We start from the raw sequence: 17,732 nt of genomic DNA on the forward strand, positions 1-17,732 counted from the left end.
TCTCTCTCTCTCTCTCTCTCTCTCTCTCTCTCTCTCTCTCTCTCTCTTTCTCTCTCATATCCACACACACACACACACACACACACACACACACACAGAGTTAAAAGTCCTTAACTACTGTGTAACAGAAGAAAGAGTCATCCAGATGCTGATATAGCAGTATTGAATACACAACCACACATTTTTTTTTATTGATACCTAATTAGTTTTTTGTTCCTTAGAGAGTCATTGAAAATTTTTTAATATGTACTAGAATCTGCACTCCAGTGTACAGAGGAAAAAAATAGTCTTTTACTTATTTTCATTTGATCATAATTTCCTAAAGCTACACTGGAGAAAATATAGTAAACTTTATGTGGCAATTCATTTGATCAACAATGCTATTAATCATCATTTTCATCCATTTATGCATTTGACTATAAAAAAATAAATATGGTAAAAGTGATCTCAAACAGCTATAACTTACTAGATGCTTATATGGGTGGTTTTGTCCATGAAAGCAGGGGATATGAATATCAAATGAAATTTCTTGCCTTCTTCAGAACAAAAATTGTGTTGTTGCTTTTTTTTTAAACTCTTTAGTTAAAAGGAAAGTCTAACCACAAATCACTCAAATTCAAAAAGTTTCAGCAGTTGTCCAGTTTCTCTAAGATAAAAATGTTGAACCTGGCATTGAAAGTTCTTTATAATCTGGTACCAGTTGACCTTTCCAAACTTATTTTCTTCCCTTAAAGCAATCTACTTTCTAGCCATGTTGTCCTAGATAAGATCACAGAGTTGGAGAAAATGGAGCCCTCATTTCACAGGTGAGAAAACCATAGCCCTGAAACACTGAAAGATTTGTCAGAGGTTACATAAGCAGTAAGGAGCAGTGCTAGGTTTTCAGCCTGTGTCATCTGCCTCCAAATCTACTACCCTTTCATTTGCCTTAAAACAGACTGTTCACAGATTCAACAGTCCATCCCCCATTCCCCTTCCTTTGTAAATTCTCCCCAATGCCCGGAAAGCAATCCTTCCTCACCATAGCTCCTTCATATCTAAACTCCCATGTGAAATTTCCTGACTGTCACCCATCAGAGGTTGTCAGTGTTCTGTACTCTGTCAAACCACTTCGCATCCAGTTTGTGCCCACATGTTGTATGGCTCAAAGAAGGTGAATTCTGGGAGGTCACTGTCTCTTTTTTCATTAGGTCCTTGTAATCTTGGACCCTAGAAAAATTTTTACCTGTGATAGACAACAAGTGTTGGCTAATTAGAATTAAAAGAATGTGAAATTAGAGAGAGCTTGAGCTTTGAACTACTGAGTTTTGTTTTGTTTTCTTTTTTTTTTTTTTTAGCAATTTATATATCTGGCACTGTTTATTCATTTTATTTTTGTAAAGGATTTTCCAAACTTTCATACTTAGCCAAAAGCAACAACAACAACAACAACAACAACAAAAGATCATCATGAGGAAGTGAGAAAGGAAGATTGGTACAATAAAAAAAAATGCTAGATTTATTTATTTTTTTAAACTAGAGGAGATTTTTAATTTTGAAAATATAATAACAGGGGCAGAGTCAAGATGGCAGAGTAGAAGCAGGACCTCCCTGCTACTCAGCTTCCACCTTCCCCAATCCATGTAAAAAGGGGACTCTAAACAAACTTTGGAGCTGCATAACCCACAAAATGACACAGAGAAGCTAACCTCCCGATGAGGATAGCTCTGCAGGCCAGCAGGAATACACAGGCTCAGGTGTCTGGGAGCCAAGCCCAGCCCCACACTCCAGGGCTTTAGCCCCAGGGTGGGCCTGACCAACCACTGTCCAGAGGGACTCCAGATCAGCAGCAGCTGTGGCCATTTCCAGATTTATCAACACATAGATGCAAAGGACAAAGTGAAACGTCAGTGTAATGTGGACTTTGGGACCCAGTAAGTGGGAGTACATGGCTTTTACCCCCAGGGTGAGAAGCCTCTGAGACTACAAGTGTCAGCTTCAGTTCCTGGCCTATGGAGTGCAGGGGGACCAAGCACCAGTCCGATGGGTAATCGCTCTTGTTTTTACCTTCTTGGATCTGGATTGCAGTCTAGGGTAGAGGTCCTGGGGTGTGTGTCCAGCTTGCCAGAGCGTGTGGAGACCTCAGAGAGGGCACCCATCTAATACCTCCGGGAGCTGAGAAAACCCCAGCATTTGGGACAAAAGCTCCCTTGTCTGGTGGAAGAGTCCTACTGTGGCAAAAAGCCCAGGGGTCAAGTGACTGAGGGGTGACATGACCAGGCAAAGAAAACAAAGCAGATAGAAGATTCCAACATTAGACTCCTATTTTGGGGACTAAAAGGAGCAAAGCATGGAACAGGAGGAAGACAGTGAAGTCAGAACTCCTGCACCAAAAGCTTCAAAGGAAAATACGAGCTGGTTACAGGCCATAGAGTACCTTAAGAAGCAGATGAGAGAAGTGAAGGAAAAATGGGACCAATGCAAGAAAATTATGAAATGAGTCAACAGCCAGTCTGAGGAAAATAGCACCTTAAAAAATAGACTAACTCAAATGGCAAAAGAGGCTCAAAAAGGAAATGAGGAGAAGAATGCTTTAAAAAGCCAAATTTGCCAGATGGAAAAAGAATCTCAAAAGCTCAATGAGGAGAATCATTGCTTCAGAATTAGATTGGAGCAAATGGAACCTAATGACTTTATGAGAAATCAAGATGCTGTTAAACATAGCCAAACAAATGAAAGAATAGAAGGCAATGTGAAATATCTCATGGGAAAAAACACTGACCTGGAAAATAGATCCAGGAGAGATAATTTATAAATTATTGGACTACCTGAAAGTCATGATCAAAGTAAAAACCAAGAAATCATCCTCCAGGAAGTTCTCAAAGAAAACTGCCCTGATGTTATAGAACCAGAGGGCAAAATAGACGTTGAAAGGATCCACCGATCACCTCCTGAAAAAGATCCCCAAAAGAAAACTCCTAGGAATATTATACCCAGGTTCCAGAATTCCCAGATTAAGGAGAGAATATTGCAAGCAGCCAGGAAGAAACAATTTGAATATTGTGGAAAAACAATCAGGATAACCCAGGATCTGCCAGCTTCTATACTGGGGGATGGAAGGGCTTCGAATATGATATTCCAGAGGTCAAAGTAGCTGGGATTAAAACCAATAGTAACCTACCCAGCAAAACTGAGTACTATGTTTCAGAGGGAAATATGGTCATTCAGTGGAATAGAGGAATTTCAAGCATTCTTGCTGGAAAAAAAACAGAGTTGAGTAGAAAATTTGACATTCAGATACAAGCAGCAAGAGAAGCATGAGAAGGTAAACAGGGGAAAGACATCATAAGGAATTTATCAAAGTTGAAGTATTAACATCCCTACATGGAAAAAACAATAATTGTAACTTTTGAAACTTTTCTTAGTAGTTGAAGGGAATTGAAGGGAATAGAAAAAAATATATGTATATATACACATATATATGAAGGTATATGGGCATATGAATACATATGTGAATATGTGTATATAAGTGTATGTGTATATAAGTGTACAAGTATACATGGATAGAGGGGGCACAGTACCAATTTAACAGGAAGGGATGATACTTAAAAGGTGAAATTGAGAGGTGAGAGAGGAATATAATGAGAGGAGATAGGGAGAGACAGAATGGTTACAGTGGAGGGGAAGAATAGCAAAGCAAAAGGGAATGGGTCAACCTTATTCCCATTGAATTTGGCTTGAGGAGGGAATGAAATACACACTAAATAGGGTATCTCACCCTCCAGGACAGTGGGGGGGGGGAAAGGAATGGGAGGGGGAATGAAGGAAGGGGGGGTAGGCTGGGGGCGGGGAGGGAAGTTGGAAACATTCACTTTTGAAAAGGGACGGGATCAAAGTAGAGAATAGAACAAGTGGGAGGTGGGATAGGAGGGAGGGAAATAGTCAGTCTTTTACAATATATCTACTGTTATTGTTTTGCATTAGCCTTTTGCATTATTGTTTACCATTAACCCTATACTGAACTGCTTATCTTCCCGGTAAGGGTGGGTGACAAGGGAGGAAGGCAATGAATCTGGAATTCAAAGTTTTAAAATTAAATATTCACATATATAAGTACATATTATTAATTCTATTTTACATGTAATTGGGAAATAAGATATACAGGCACTGGGGCATAGAGATCCACGGGAAAAGTTGAAAACGGTATGGGAGAAAATATGGGAGGGAGCAGATTGGAGGAGGGGATATCCTGTGCAACTGCTATTTTGGGGCAGTGGGTAGGGGAAAAATGGGGAGAAAATTTGCAACTAAAAATCTCGAGGAAATTAATGATGTAAATCAGAAGTTAATAAAGCATTTGAACAAATTCAAAAAAATAAATAATTAAAACAAATAAATTAATTAATAAAAGAAAATATAACAAATATATTATACTATTATATATTCATATATTATAACATATTATAAATATAACATATAATATAATGTATTATATATTATGATATGTCATAATATATAATAATAAACACACATGCCTACTATGTACTATGCACGTGTTAGGTGTTAGGTGCTTTATAAATATTATCTCATTTGAACCTCACAACACCCCTGCCAGGAAGTTGCTATTATTTTGCAGAGCAGGGAATTGAGACAGAACACAGAGTGCCCAGGGCTCACAAAACTAGTAAGTGTTTCTTGACTTCAGGCCCCTCAAAAATGCAAGATTTAGTATCAGACTGTTCTTCAGTCATTTCTGACTCCTCATGACCCCATCTGGGGTTTTCTTGCTAAAGATACTGGAGCAGTTTGGCATATCCTTCTCTAGCTCATTTTAAAGATAATGAAATTGAGGAAACAGGGTTAAGCCACTTGATCTGAGGCCAAATATGAACTCAGGTCTTCTTGACTCCAGGCCCAGTGCTCTATTCACAGTGCCACCTAGCTGTCCCAGAGTAAGAGGACCCAAATGAAAATTCTTCCTCTAATGCTTATACCAGTGTGTTCTTTATCAAGTCAAGTAATTTCTCATTTATAAAATGAAGGGCTTAGACTAAATGTCTTCTGAGATCTGAGCTGTAAATATCTGATTCTCTTTCTTGGCCTTTGGCATTTTGTGTATTTTTACAGGACAAATGTTAATACATAAGATGGCATTCCAGGCCTGATATATTTAATTTCAGAACCACTGCTACCCACTTATACACCTTTGGGCAACATAAAACATTTAGGACAACTAACTTGAAATGCCTCAATTAGCTTTTAAAGAATGACCACACGTGTAAAAACCCTGGAACATCTCTAGGGCTCTATGTTGAGGACTGGTGCAAGGAAATGGAAAGACTCACAGGAATAGAGAAAGGGGTGACAGTTTAACAAATTCTTTATAAATCCATGACTCTGCCATATCTACACTGCTAAAGGGCTTCACATATTTGGAGTACTGTGTAACAAAATTTGGGTTGTCTTCATGCAGAGAGGGATGGAGGACCATAGATCAAGAATTAGAAGAGATCAAGGGATGGAGCCAAGATGGTGGCTTAGAAGCAGGAAAAGCCCATGAGCTCCCCCCAAAATCATCTCAAATGCCTATAAAATATGACTCTAAACAAACTTAAGAGCTACAGAACCCATAAAATGACAGAGAGAAACAAATCTCCCACTGAAGGCAACCTGACAGTCTGGGAGGAAGGGTCTGTTGCAGCATGCTGGGAGCAGATTCCAGCCCCACTAGCCAAGCCCAGCCCCACTAGCCAAGCCCAGCCCCACTAGCCAAGCCCAGACTCACATGAGCCCTGGGTTTTAGCCTCAGGGTGGCCCTGACCAGCAGCGGCTGGAGTGGATGTAAGGAGAGTGGATCACCAGCAGCTGTGGCGGATTCCAGAATTATCAAGCCATAAATGTCAAAGACAAAATAAAAGGTCAGTATAGAACTCTGTTGCAATTGGGGGATATGGAGGTGTGGTCCAGCCTCTGCCCCCCAGAGCAAAAAGCAGCCGATGGGTGGCAGCCATGCAGCCACCTCCACATGGCTGCTTCAGAGCTCCTGGCCTGGATTCCCTGGATCATAGGGGGAACAAGCAACCATTCAGAGGGTTGCTTTAACCTGCCTGAATCTGGATCTCTGTCTTGTGTAGAGGTTCAGGGGTGTGTGACCAGGTGCCACAGTTTATGGGGGATTCAGAGAGGGAACCCAACTAAACCTCCAGCAGCTGCAAAAAAACCCAGTGATTTGGGACAAAGCTCTCCTCTTTGGAAGCAGAATCCTATTGTGGCAAAGAGCTCAAAAGTCAAGCAATAGAGTGGCAACACTAGCAGCAAAGGAAGCAAAGCAAGTACTACAATACAACTTTAGATTTCTTCCTTGGGGACAAAAAGGGACAAAGCATAGAACAGGAAGAAGACAATGAAGCCACAACTCCTGCACCAAAAGCTTCCAAGAAAAATATGAATTGGTTACAAGTCATGGAGAAATTCAAGAAGGATTTCAAAAATCAAGTAAGAGAAGTGGAGGAAAAATTGAGAAGAGAAATGAGAATGATACACGAAAATCTTGAAAAGAGAGTCAACAATCTGACTGAAGAAAATAATACCTTAAAAAATAGACAAACTCAAATGGCAAAAGAGGCCCAAAAAGGCAATGAGGAGAAGAATGCCTTAAAAAAAAACAAATTTGCCAGATGGAAAAAGAATTTCAAAAGCTCACTGATTCCTTCAGAATTAGATTGGAGCAAATGGAAGCTAATGACTTTATGAGAAATCAAGATACTATTAAACAGATCCAAACAAATGAAAAAAAAATAGAAGGAAATGTGAAATATCTCATTTGAAAAACCACTGACCTGGAAAATAGATCCAGGAGAGATAATTTAAAAATTATTGTACTACCTAAAAGCCATGATAAAAAAAAAGCACCTAGAAATCATCCTTCAAGAAATTCTCAAGGAAAATTGCCCTGATATTTTAGAACCAGAGGGCAAAATAGAAATGGAAAGAATTCACTTATCACCTCTTGAAAAAATCCCCCCCCCAAATAACTCCTAGGAATATTATAGCCAGGTTCTGGAGTTCCCAGGTCAAGAAGAAAATGTTACATGCAGCCAAGAAGAAACAATTAGAATATTGTGGAAACACAATCAGGATAACACAGGATCTAGCAGCTTCTACATTAAGGGATCGAAGGGCTTGGAATATGATATTCCAGAGGTCAAAGGGAAAGGATTAAAATCAAGAATCACCCACCCACTAAAACTGAGTATCATGTTTCAGGGGAAAATATGATCATTCAATGGAAAAGAGGGCTTTCACGCATTCTTGATGAAAAAAAACCTGAGTTGGATACAAAATTTGACATTCACATACAAGAATAAGAGAAGGTAAACAGGGAAAAGAAAACATAAAGAACTTATCAAAGTTGAATTATTTACATGCCTACATGGAAAAATGGTAATTGTAACTTATGAAACTTTTCTAGTATGAGGATAGTTGAAGGGAATATAAATGTGTGTGTATACACACACATATATACATATATATGTATACATACATACATATATATGTATATATACATACATATATACACACATACATGTGTCTATATAGGAGGTATATGTATGTATGAATACATATTTGAGTTTGCGTATATATGTGTGCAACTATACATACACAGAGGGCACAGGATCAATTGAATAGGAAGGGATGATATTTAAAATGTGAAATTGAGAGGTGAGAGAAATATAATGAGAGGAGATGGGGAGAGACAGAATGGGGGTAAATTATCTCATATAGACGAAGCAAGATATAACTGTTACAATGGAGGGGAAGAACAGGAAGGCAAAGGGGAACGGGTCAAGATTACTCTCATTGAATTTGGTTTGGGGAGGGAATGACATACACACTAAATTGGATATCTTGCCCTAAAGGAGAGTAATGGGGAAGGAGATGAGAGGGGGGTGATGGAGGGGAGGGCAGGTTGGAGGGGGGAGTGTAGTTAGAAGCACACACTTTTGAAAAGGGACAGGGTAAAAATAGAGAACAGAATAAGTGGGGGTGGGATAGGATGGAGGGAAATATATTAAGTCTTTCACAATATATCCACTATGGAAATGTTTTGTGTAACTACACACATACAACCTATATTAAATTGATTATCTTCCTAGTAAGGGTGGATGACAAGGGAGGAAGGAAAAGAATCTGGAATTCAAATTTTTAAAATCAAATGTTTAAAAAATATTATTATTATTACCGTTTACATGCATCTGGGGAATAAGATATACAGGCACTGGGGTAGAGAGATTCATCTTGCCCTACCAGAAAGTCAGAGGGGGCTTGGGGGAGGATATAGGGGAGAGCAGATTGGGGGAGGGGGTATACAGTGATATTGCTGTTTTGGGGTAATGGGTAGGGGAAATATGGGAAGAAAATCTGTAACTTAAAATCTTGTGAAAATGAATGATGTAAATTTAAATTAAACATAAATTTTACTTTTAAAAAAGAGAATTAGAATAGATCTCAAAGGCAAACTGGTCCTACCTCCTTCACTTAAAAAGGAGGAAACTGAGGACCAATGTGGTGAAGTGACTTATCCAAGACTACACTGGTGACAGATGGGTTAATTGAGTTGTGTGTCTTCATGTATATGTATATAGATGCATGTGTATACGCATGAGTATATGCATATCTATATATTAGAGAGAGAGAGAGAGAGAGAGAGAGAGAGAGAGATGCGGTTCAGTCAAAACAGGATTAAACTATACTGGATATAGTTTTCTTGCTATAGTCCCTCAAAACTCTTGATCTAAGCTGCAAATCTATCATAACTTTCTATTATGCAGAATGAAAGATCAATGAGAAGACCCTGCTCCTCAGAGTACACTATAATTTCAATCTGGAACCCAGTTTTATTCCAAAACAGAGGACACAAGTGAAACAAGTTGGAATGGACAACAAAACAGAAAAAAGGAGCCAACCTTCTTTGTCACATATTAGTTGATGAGAATTATAAAAAGCAACAACATTGTAAATGGAGAAAATGCACAAAATCAGTATTTATATCTCAATATAAAGCTGCGAATGACATTTGAGAATGTCTGCCTCATGCAAAATGAATAAAAAAGCAAAAAAAGGTCAATAATGACTTTGCACTCTTCTAATTTTATATATGTAGGTATTAATCTAGATAGATTAGATCTAAATGTGTAAGTATGTGTGTTTCTGGAGGGGTGGTGGTTTTGCTTTTAGGAATTTTGTGGAGGGTTTTTATGGACATAGTTGAAAAACACTTAAAAATGCTTTGTTAGCAGACATGAAAAGGATGGAGTTGCATGTCCCTAGTTTTTCTAATTAAAACTCCATACAAATCAATGGAAGGCAGGAAAAGAAATTAGATAATAGACCAGGTTAATGAACAAAGTTTATGAAGATACTTTTTTTTCTGGAAATCATTAAAATGATGAAAGATGAAATGTTTACATAATATTAGGGTTAGATTATTATGCAAATGAGAATAAGATTTACTCACTATATGGATAAAGTAAATGGGAAAGATATGGACACTCAACATATAGCATGAGGAGTAATTACATGACCAATCTCTAGTCAATCTTCTCGTCTGTAAAATGAGGGAATTGAACTAGATGATCTTTGACAACTGTTCCAAGTCCAGATCTATAATCCAGTGATTTCCATATATATATGTTTATAGTCACAGTATGGACAGATCATATTAATTTATGAACCTAATGGTCAATATGTATATACTGAGATAATAAGAAATAGAAAGAAATAGTGATAGGAGATAACCTCATTCAAAAGAGTTATAAGTAGATAGAATATAAAAAACATTGAAAAAGAGAGGTGGGAAAAAAAACAAGACTGTCATTTTTTACTTTGATTTCCTCTTCAGTTCTCTACCAAATAAATCAAACATATTTGATTTTAAAATAAAATATTAAAAATTTTAAAGTTTAAAAATAATATAATTTGAAAAAATGAAAATATTTGAAAATAAAATTAAAATGCTAAAAGATTAAAAATAAAATCAAACAAATAATTTTATTGTAAGGAATTAAAGCAGTTCTACTAATTTATTTTCTTATTCCTAATCAAATTGAAAACTCTATAAAATTAGAAAGGTTTTACTCTGTGGAATAATAAAACTAAGACAAACCCTCAAACTTTTCTTTCCTTACTCTTCTATTTTTCTTATTTCTTTTTTTTTAAAGATTAAATCTCCCTACTTTGCCCATGGTGGAGGCTTAGTAGCTATTCATGGCCTAATGATCATCATAGAATCTTTATCCTACTCCATTTCCCTCTCTGGGTAAGTTAGCTACTCACCACCCTTCACTTTCCATCTTAAACATCATGGTGGTCTTTTACTCCTAGTGGTCCATCATATTAGTGCTGGATTTAGATGTACTTTAGACCAACTGTAGGTCAGTATTCCTGACTTTAATCAATCCACCAACCTCAGCCTTCCTTGATAACATTTGACATCTCATCCAACCATTTTTAAGCATTCTAAATAACAGACCAGTAAGTTCATTTAAGCTCATTGTGTGAAAAGAACTCTAAAATTAATAAGATGACCAATAAAAAACCTGTATTTATATCTCTTATCCTCTAGAAAACAAATAGTTGTTTAGGAATTTCAGTTTTGTCCAATTCTTCAAGGCATTATTTGGGGTTTTCTTGGCACAGATACTAGAATGGTTTACCAATTCCTAGTCCAGTTTATTTTATACAAGAGGAAACTGAAGCAAATAGGGTCATGTGGCTTGCCCAGGGCCACAAAACTAGTAAGTATCTGAGGCCAAATTTGAACTCAGGAAGATGAACGTATTCAGGCCCTGCATCTTATCTACTACATCATCTAGTTGCCCCATAGAACCAAACATGATTGATAATCTTATATATGAGTTATGGAAGAGGAAGAAAACACTAACACCAAAGAGGAACCAGAGAGGCTTTCATTTGGAGGTAGCACATTGAAAGTAGCCAGGGATTCTCAGAGAAGAGGTGAGGAGACTGTGCATTATTAGCCATGGAAGAGCATCCCCATAAAGCAGGAAAAATGAAGTGCTAGATTATTTCTTGCTCATGATTTAGATACTACTGGACACAATCCAGAAGTTTTCAAAGATGTAGAAAAAATATATTTTGAAGCTATCAGTGCTACCTTTGTTGAATATTCAACAGAGAAATCAAAGAACCCTGAAACACTGTTGAATAAGTTGAATCAAGTTTATGAATACTACTACAAGCTCAGTTTATTAATGTCTTGTCTTCATCGGGAGCAACAAACTAACATCCTATTGAAAAGTGATTTCAGACCTATGGGCTTCCACATAAACTATTATGGAGTTGGAGTAGAATGTTGACCACCTCATGCCATTTACTCTTTAAAAAATAAAAGAAATAAAAAAATAAGCATTCCCATAACACAGAATATATTTTTTTAAAAATTTGACTGCAAAAGAAATTGTAAATCTCTTGACAACTTGCAATTCCTTTAAAATATATAATAAAGTTATCATGCAATTTCTTTTCTTCTCTTCCCCCTCCCCTCCCCTAGAGATGGCTGTCATTATTAAAGGAATCTGATGGACCATGGTAGGAGAATGACTTTTTGCAATGAGTTCTTCTTGGGGAAAAGAAATTACAGAAATGAAGAAAAAAGAAATGAAAGAGTATAACAAACAATGGCACAGAATTATTATGGCTGCTTCCTTTTTTTGTTTGTTTTTTTTTTTTCTGTGAGCCAGTCCAGAGTTAAGTGATTTGCTTGGGGTAACACAGATACTAAGTGTCAACTTTCTGAGACTTCATTTGAACTCAGGTCGTCCTGACTCCAGGTCCAGTACTATTTCCACCATGCCACCTAGCTACCCCATTATGGCTGTTTCCTGAAGTCCATTAATCAGAAACATTTATGCAGGTACTGTCTGGGGTGCTGCAGATACAAAGACAAAAATGAAAAAAAAAGTCCCTTCCTTAAAGAACGTACTTTTTATTAAGGGTGATGCACTTGCACAAACATACATAAACTCATTTTTTATTCCCACGCAAGCCACATGGTTTGGGGGACCCAAACCTTCCTTGGCGTCAAGGAAGACCTAGATTCAGGTCCTACATCTAATACTAAAGTTTGTGTGATCCTGGCAAGTCTTCTATCTCCACTACCAGGACAGGGAGTCCCTACCACTCTCTTGAGGCAAAAAACCTTGGGCTTATGTGTTTTAATATCTTTCCTGATTAGCTAACCTTACCTTCAATGACACTGGCCTCATTGCTATTGCTTAAACACACATCCATGTCCAGAGTCCATGGCTGTTCCCCACGAATGAAATGTTCTCCCTCCTTATTTCCTGTGCTTCCTTGAAGTTGCAGCTTAGATCTCACCTTCTGCAGGAAGCCTTTCCTGATGCCCCTTAATTTTCAAATTTTCCTTCTTTTAGCTATTTCCAATTTGTCCTATATGTTCTTTCTTTATAAATAATTGTTTTCACATTAACCTGTGAACTTGAAGGCTGAGCACCATAGCTTCCTAATAACTGTTTATTGATTAATTGATATCTGTATATAAATATATATGTGCATATATATTACATATATATATGTGTGTGTGATATATATGTATATAAAAGTACCTTTAAAATCAACAAGAATCAAAAATTTCCCCCCAAAATAGGTTACCACTACACTAGCAACTTGAAGTTCAAAACTCTGATTCACATTTTTTCAAAGAAACAAAGGCTGAAACATAAGCATAGTGCTTAATGAGATCCTTTACCAATTATTTCAACCAACCTGCATTCTAAAGAAAATTTAGTCCCTTTATTTTTATACCCTATTTTCATTATTATTTTTAGATCCCAGATCAACTTCCTGTTCATTTCAATGGATTTAAAAAGAGTTCTAGGAAATCTTACTACTAGCAATGTTTAGTTTTGTATTGTAACTTGGAACAGGAAAACATAAAAGAGGAAGGAGAGGTGTATGATACTTTTTGTCAGGCAAGAAGCTTTCCTCCCATTCTTTAGAAAGTTCAGGGGACTCACAGAGCAGAACATTTCATTGTCACTAATTTGATAAGCATAATTCCTGCTTGATGTGGCAATAATCTAAGACAAGCTTTTAACCACCACCACCATCCCAAACACCTCGCCCCCCCCACACACAATTACATTTAGAAGGGATGAAGGATATTACTCAACATGTTACTTGTGAGGCAGTTAACAATAATGTAGGGGAGGGGAATATGCCCAGATAAGGAAGATCTGAACATAATTCTACAGATTAGAAGGACTGATTTTTTTTAAATAGTTGGTAGATGAACAGCAAGATAGAACCTTTGAATTAGTTGAGATTTGAAGCATCATTTTTGCTAATACTAACAGATTAATAATCGAAAACAAGAATAACAAAAAGCAAGAGAATTTTATAAATACTTTAATCAAATAGAAAGATGTTTTAAAATATCCAGAGCAAAATGAAACCTCAAGTTTCCAGCTTTACGCTTTGACTGCTTGTGTGTTTATGTGGTGTGTGTGTGTGTGTGTGTATGTGTGTTGTATTGATTAATTTTAAGGAAGGCATGTCAGGAAAGACGGACTTGACTATCTGTGAGACAAGTTATAGGCAAACTCTAGGAAGGAAGCTTCATAATTATAGCTTGTTTTGAATGAGGAAAAGGTCATATTGGGAGAGGGAAAGAAAAAGTAAGTGTATGAAAGCATCTTAGCCTTTGCCTACATGCACAAAGCAAGTGAAAAACCGGACAACATTTATATGGCAGAAATTACACACACACACACACACACACACACACACACACACACACACCAACTGTTTTGCTCACTAGATTTTTTTGATGATGTCAGCATCTTATCAATTAAAACAGCCAAACAAGATTTTTTAAAGTATATAATGAGGAAAAGTATGACAGCTAAAATTCATCAACATAGTTCAAGATTGAAAAGAGTCTATTTCTATCAAGTCACTTGCTATAAATACATTTCACACATTATGTTAGGGATAGAGGTGGAGGGATCACAGAAAGGAAAAGGTACAGCACGTGTCCAAAATAGTTTTACCCCCAATCATGGTTTAAGTAAACAAGTTACAGAAACACAAAAAAATTACAAACCAGTAGTCACACAACAAACAAATCAAGCTCAGCACAATAAGTTCGTTCCACTGACCTGTTAAAAAACACACCTTTCTTCTTGTTATTTTTTTGGTGGTTTTTGTTTTGTTTTGGTTTTTTATTTTTGTTTTTGTTTTTCCTGACCAAAGTCATCTAGAGCTTCCCCCAAGCATCCAACTTACCTGGACTGCATATCTTGTTGAGTTTTGGACTGGCTGACTTCAGCTGGTGGTGAAGGGTGAGTAACGTGTTGCTGGAGTTCTGCAAGAGACTGGTAGTACTGTTGTTGATGGTGTTGCTGTTGTTTGTACCGAGATAAACTAAAAAACAACCCTAAAATGGCTTTCAAATTTCCATTTCTTATTTCTGTTAAAAAAAACAGGAAAGAGAAATACAAATACCATAATTTAAATTTAATGTTTCCACTGTTTCTATAGTTGCTATTGTTATTATTACACATGTACAGAAAATACTCACTGATTAAATTCTGGATACAACAATTTTTTTTCCACTAAAAAGCAAGAAAACAAACTCTAAAGTCGTCACATTCTTTTTACATGTAGCCAAAGGAAAACTGAATCTCTACTATAACTTGACCTTTCAAAATAGGCATAGGGATGGGACAATAAGGTGAAAAACTATTCAAGAGAGACTTGTCTTCACCAACACCGAGACTCTTGCTTCTTCATGAGCAAATCAAAAGCTTAGGAGATTTTCTGTCAAATATCTGTTTCAATATCACAATCTCAGTCACATTTCTATAGTTCAGGAAGTGGTTCACACCATCAAGTAAGGAATGAAAGCTACTGGCGTCCTTTTATTTTATAGTTTCTGGCAATGGGCCTGTAGTTTATTTTTAAAATTTATCTTTATTTTAATTTACAGAATAAAACAAGTATTTCCATAACACAGTATGATAAAAATTTTATTGTACGTGAAATTGCAAATCTATCATATTGCTGCTATTCCTTTTAAAATATAATAAAATTATCATGTATATTTCTTTTTTCTTTCCCCCCACCTTACAGATGACTACTGTGAGATGCAAATAGGCATCAGTGCACACACGGATATACATAAATACATGTGTGCATATATACATGCATATATATAAAATTATTCAATACATAATTCTATTTACCAATTCTTTCTATGGACTTTATAACATCAACAGAATTTCTAACATGAGATGTTCTTTCTCTTGGACCTTGCTATCAGTTTTTCTTGCATAAATTAAACACAAATTAGTAAGGCTTTTCTAAATATAAGAGCAGAACATGTAGGAAACCAAGATTTCAGTTCAGTTTTTCTAATAAAACCTATAGGTCGATTTTTTTTTTTTAAAGCAATTGCAGTTAAGTAACTTGGTTGAGGTTATACGGCCAGTTATTGTGTGTGGGTGCCAAGTATCTGAGGCTGGAACTGATCCCAGGTCTCCCGAGGCTCTTACTCACTGCGCTACCTGGCCGTCCCATCAACTTTCCTTTTTGATCAACCCACTTGGGGGTAGTGATTGCTTTTTTTTTTTGTCTTCTCATCCTAAGTGCCTACCATAGTGTTTTCCACCATAGCAGATGCTGAATAAATACTTGCTTATTGATTAATCCATTGAACTCCAATTTTTTTTCTCCTATTTAATACTTTCAAGGTTTAAGATCTCATAGTTTTGGGTACCTACCCCACTGATAAAGACCACAACATTGCTATTCCTTGATGTCCTGTAATCAAGAGCTTCTTTGGTCTAAAGCTTCATTACCCTGTGGCAGTTTTCCTTTGAAGGCACCTGCCTTATCTTTTGAGTGAATAAAAAACTACCTTAAGAGCAGGGATTATTTTGCTTTTTCTTTGAGTGCTGTTGCTCTTCAGTCATATTCAACTCTTTGTGACCCCATTTGGGGTTTTCTTGGCAGTTATACTGCAGTGGTTTGCTATTTCATTCTGCAGATAATTTTACAGATAAGGAAACTGAGGTAAACAAAGTGACTTGCCCAGCGTCACAAAGCTAATAAGTATCTGAGGCAGGATTTAAACTCAGGAAGATGAGTCTTCTTGCCTCCAAGTCTGGTACTCGATCTACTTTGTCAACTAGCTGCCTTCTTTCTTTGGAACACCATCATCTATCACACTTCCTGGTACACAGATACTTCAGGAAGTTCATTAATTGACTGACTGAGTAGTTCATATAGAACTCAGGGTCACAACCACAGCATGATGAGACATCAGAAGACAATTATTACTTTTCATTCCATTAGATATATGATTGAACATTTTAAAATTGAACATCTACTGCCAGTATTTGAAAGTTCCATTTAAATTTTATTCATTTATTTCTTTATAACAATGAGGATATACATAACAGTTACAACCTGCAGCTGACCTTTATTATAGTAGTTATATTTTAAATTAATTAGAGAAATAGAAATGAGCAAAAGGGGGTGAAAAAATCTAGGCAACCAGTAATAATATTTTAGTATGGCTTAGAATAAGCAATAAAATAGATCATGCTGTGATTTCAAGGATTTCAGTCTGCCTTTGGATTCTGGTGGCATTAACTAAGTGCTTAGTCTGCTGTCTTTTGGCTTATGCTATTCACTGTTACTTCTCAGTGGAGTTGCCGCCATTACACAAACCTCTGAAAGGTTATTTTTCTTCCAACCTCTCTCCAGTGCAAAAGAAAGTGCAAGTGACACTGTTACCCTGAGTTTAGATTTTGACAAGTTTTAATGAAATCTTAAAATACTGTAAGCTCTTGTTTGAAAACGTAGTTTTATTCATTCAACAGATATTTATTATATATCTGCTACATCCAAGACTTTATGTTAGGTGATAGGGATGATATATAGATATAGATATAGATATAAATGAAATATAATCCCTGCCCTCATGAAGGTTGCACTCAAAAAGGAAGAGGAAATATGGTTATAGATAAGTAAAACGTATGGTAGAATGGTTTGGGAAAGAAGGAAACAAGAAGGTATTAAGTATATGTAGCAAGGACTGGGCTGTGCACTTTCAGATATTATCTTACTTGATCCTCACTAAAACCCTGCTGGTAGGTGCTATTACCATTCTCATCTTCCAGTTGAAATATTGAGACTGGTAGAAGTTATAGGACTTACTTAGAATCACACAGCTAGTGAGAGTCTGAGGTTGAATTTGAATTCAAGGTTTCCTGACTTTAGGGCCCAACACTCTATCCATCATGTTAACTATCTTAATTATAGCATCTTCCCACTTGTTAATTGTTTCCAATTTACCTAGTATAAACCTGTCAGCACAGTTATTTTCATGTTATTTTTCACATGAGATTATGAGTTCCTAGAGGGCAGAGATTATCTTTTACCTTTATTTCTATCCCCAACACTTAGCACAGTCCCTGGCACATAGTGTGGGTCTGTAATAAAATGCTTATTGACAGCTCTCTTGTTATAGAAGCAAAAAAGGACCTCTGCAAAGTCACTAGTTACACCTTGAAGGGGAAAATATAACTTTCAGTTTGCTGAAGAGAAAGCTTTTTTTTTTTGAAAAGGCAGCATCTGAACACTTCAAGGAGAGATGGATTTCAACATGCAGAAGTCAAGGCATGATTTCCAGTCACAGTTGGGAA

The 17,732-nt window shown here is 36.6% G+C and overlaps 1 protein-coding gene across 2 annotated transcripts in view; it reads right to left on the minus strand.

The window, feature by feature from the left end:
• NAV3 (neuron navigator 3) overlaps positions 1-17,732 on the minus strand; it is a 499,276-nt gene that overhangs the window by 310,012 nt on the left and 171,532 nt on the right. For both annotated transcript variants that reach the window (XM_069094807.1, XM_069094808.1), the window contains exon 5: positions 14,308-14,491. In XM_069094807.1, coding sequence (XP_068950908.1) covers positions 14,308-14,491 — 184 coding nt within the window. The remainder of the gene's footprint in view (positions 1-14,307; positions 14,492-17,732) is intronic.

The sequence above is a fragment of the Petaurus breviceps genome, unplaced genomic scaffold, assembly GCF_028583685.1.
Source record: "Petaurus breviceps papuanus isolate PSGF00001 unplaced genomic scaffold, PetGlider_PUasm1.0 221, whole genome shotgun sequence".
NCBI lineage: Eukaryota > Metazoa > Chordata > Mammalia > Diprotodontia > Petauridae > Petaurus > Petaurus breviceps.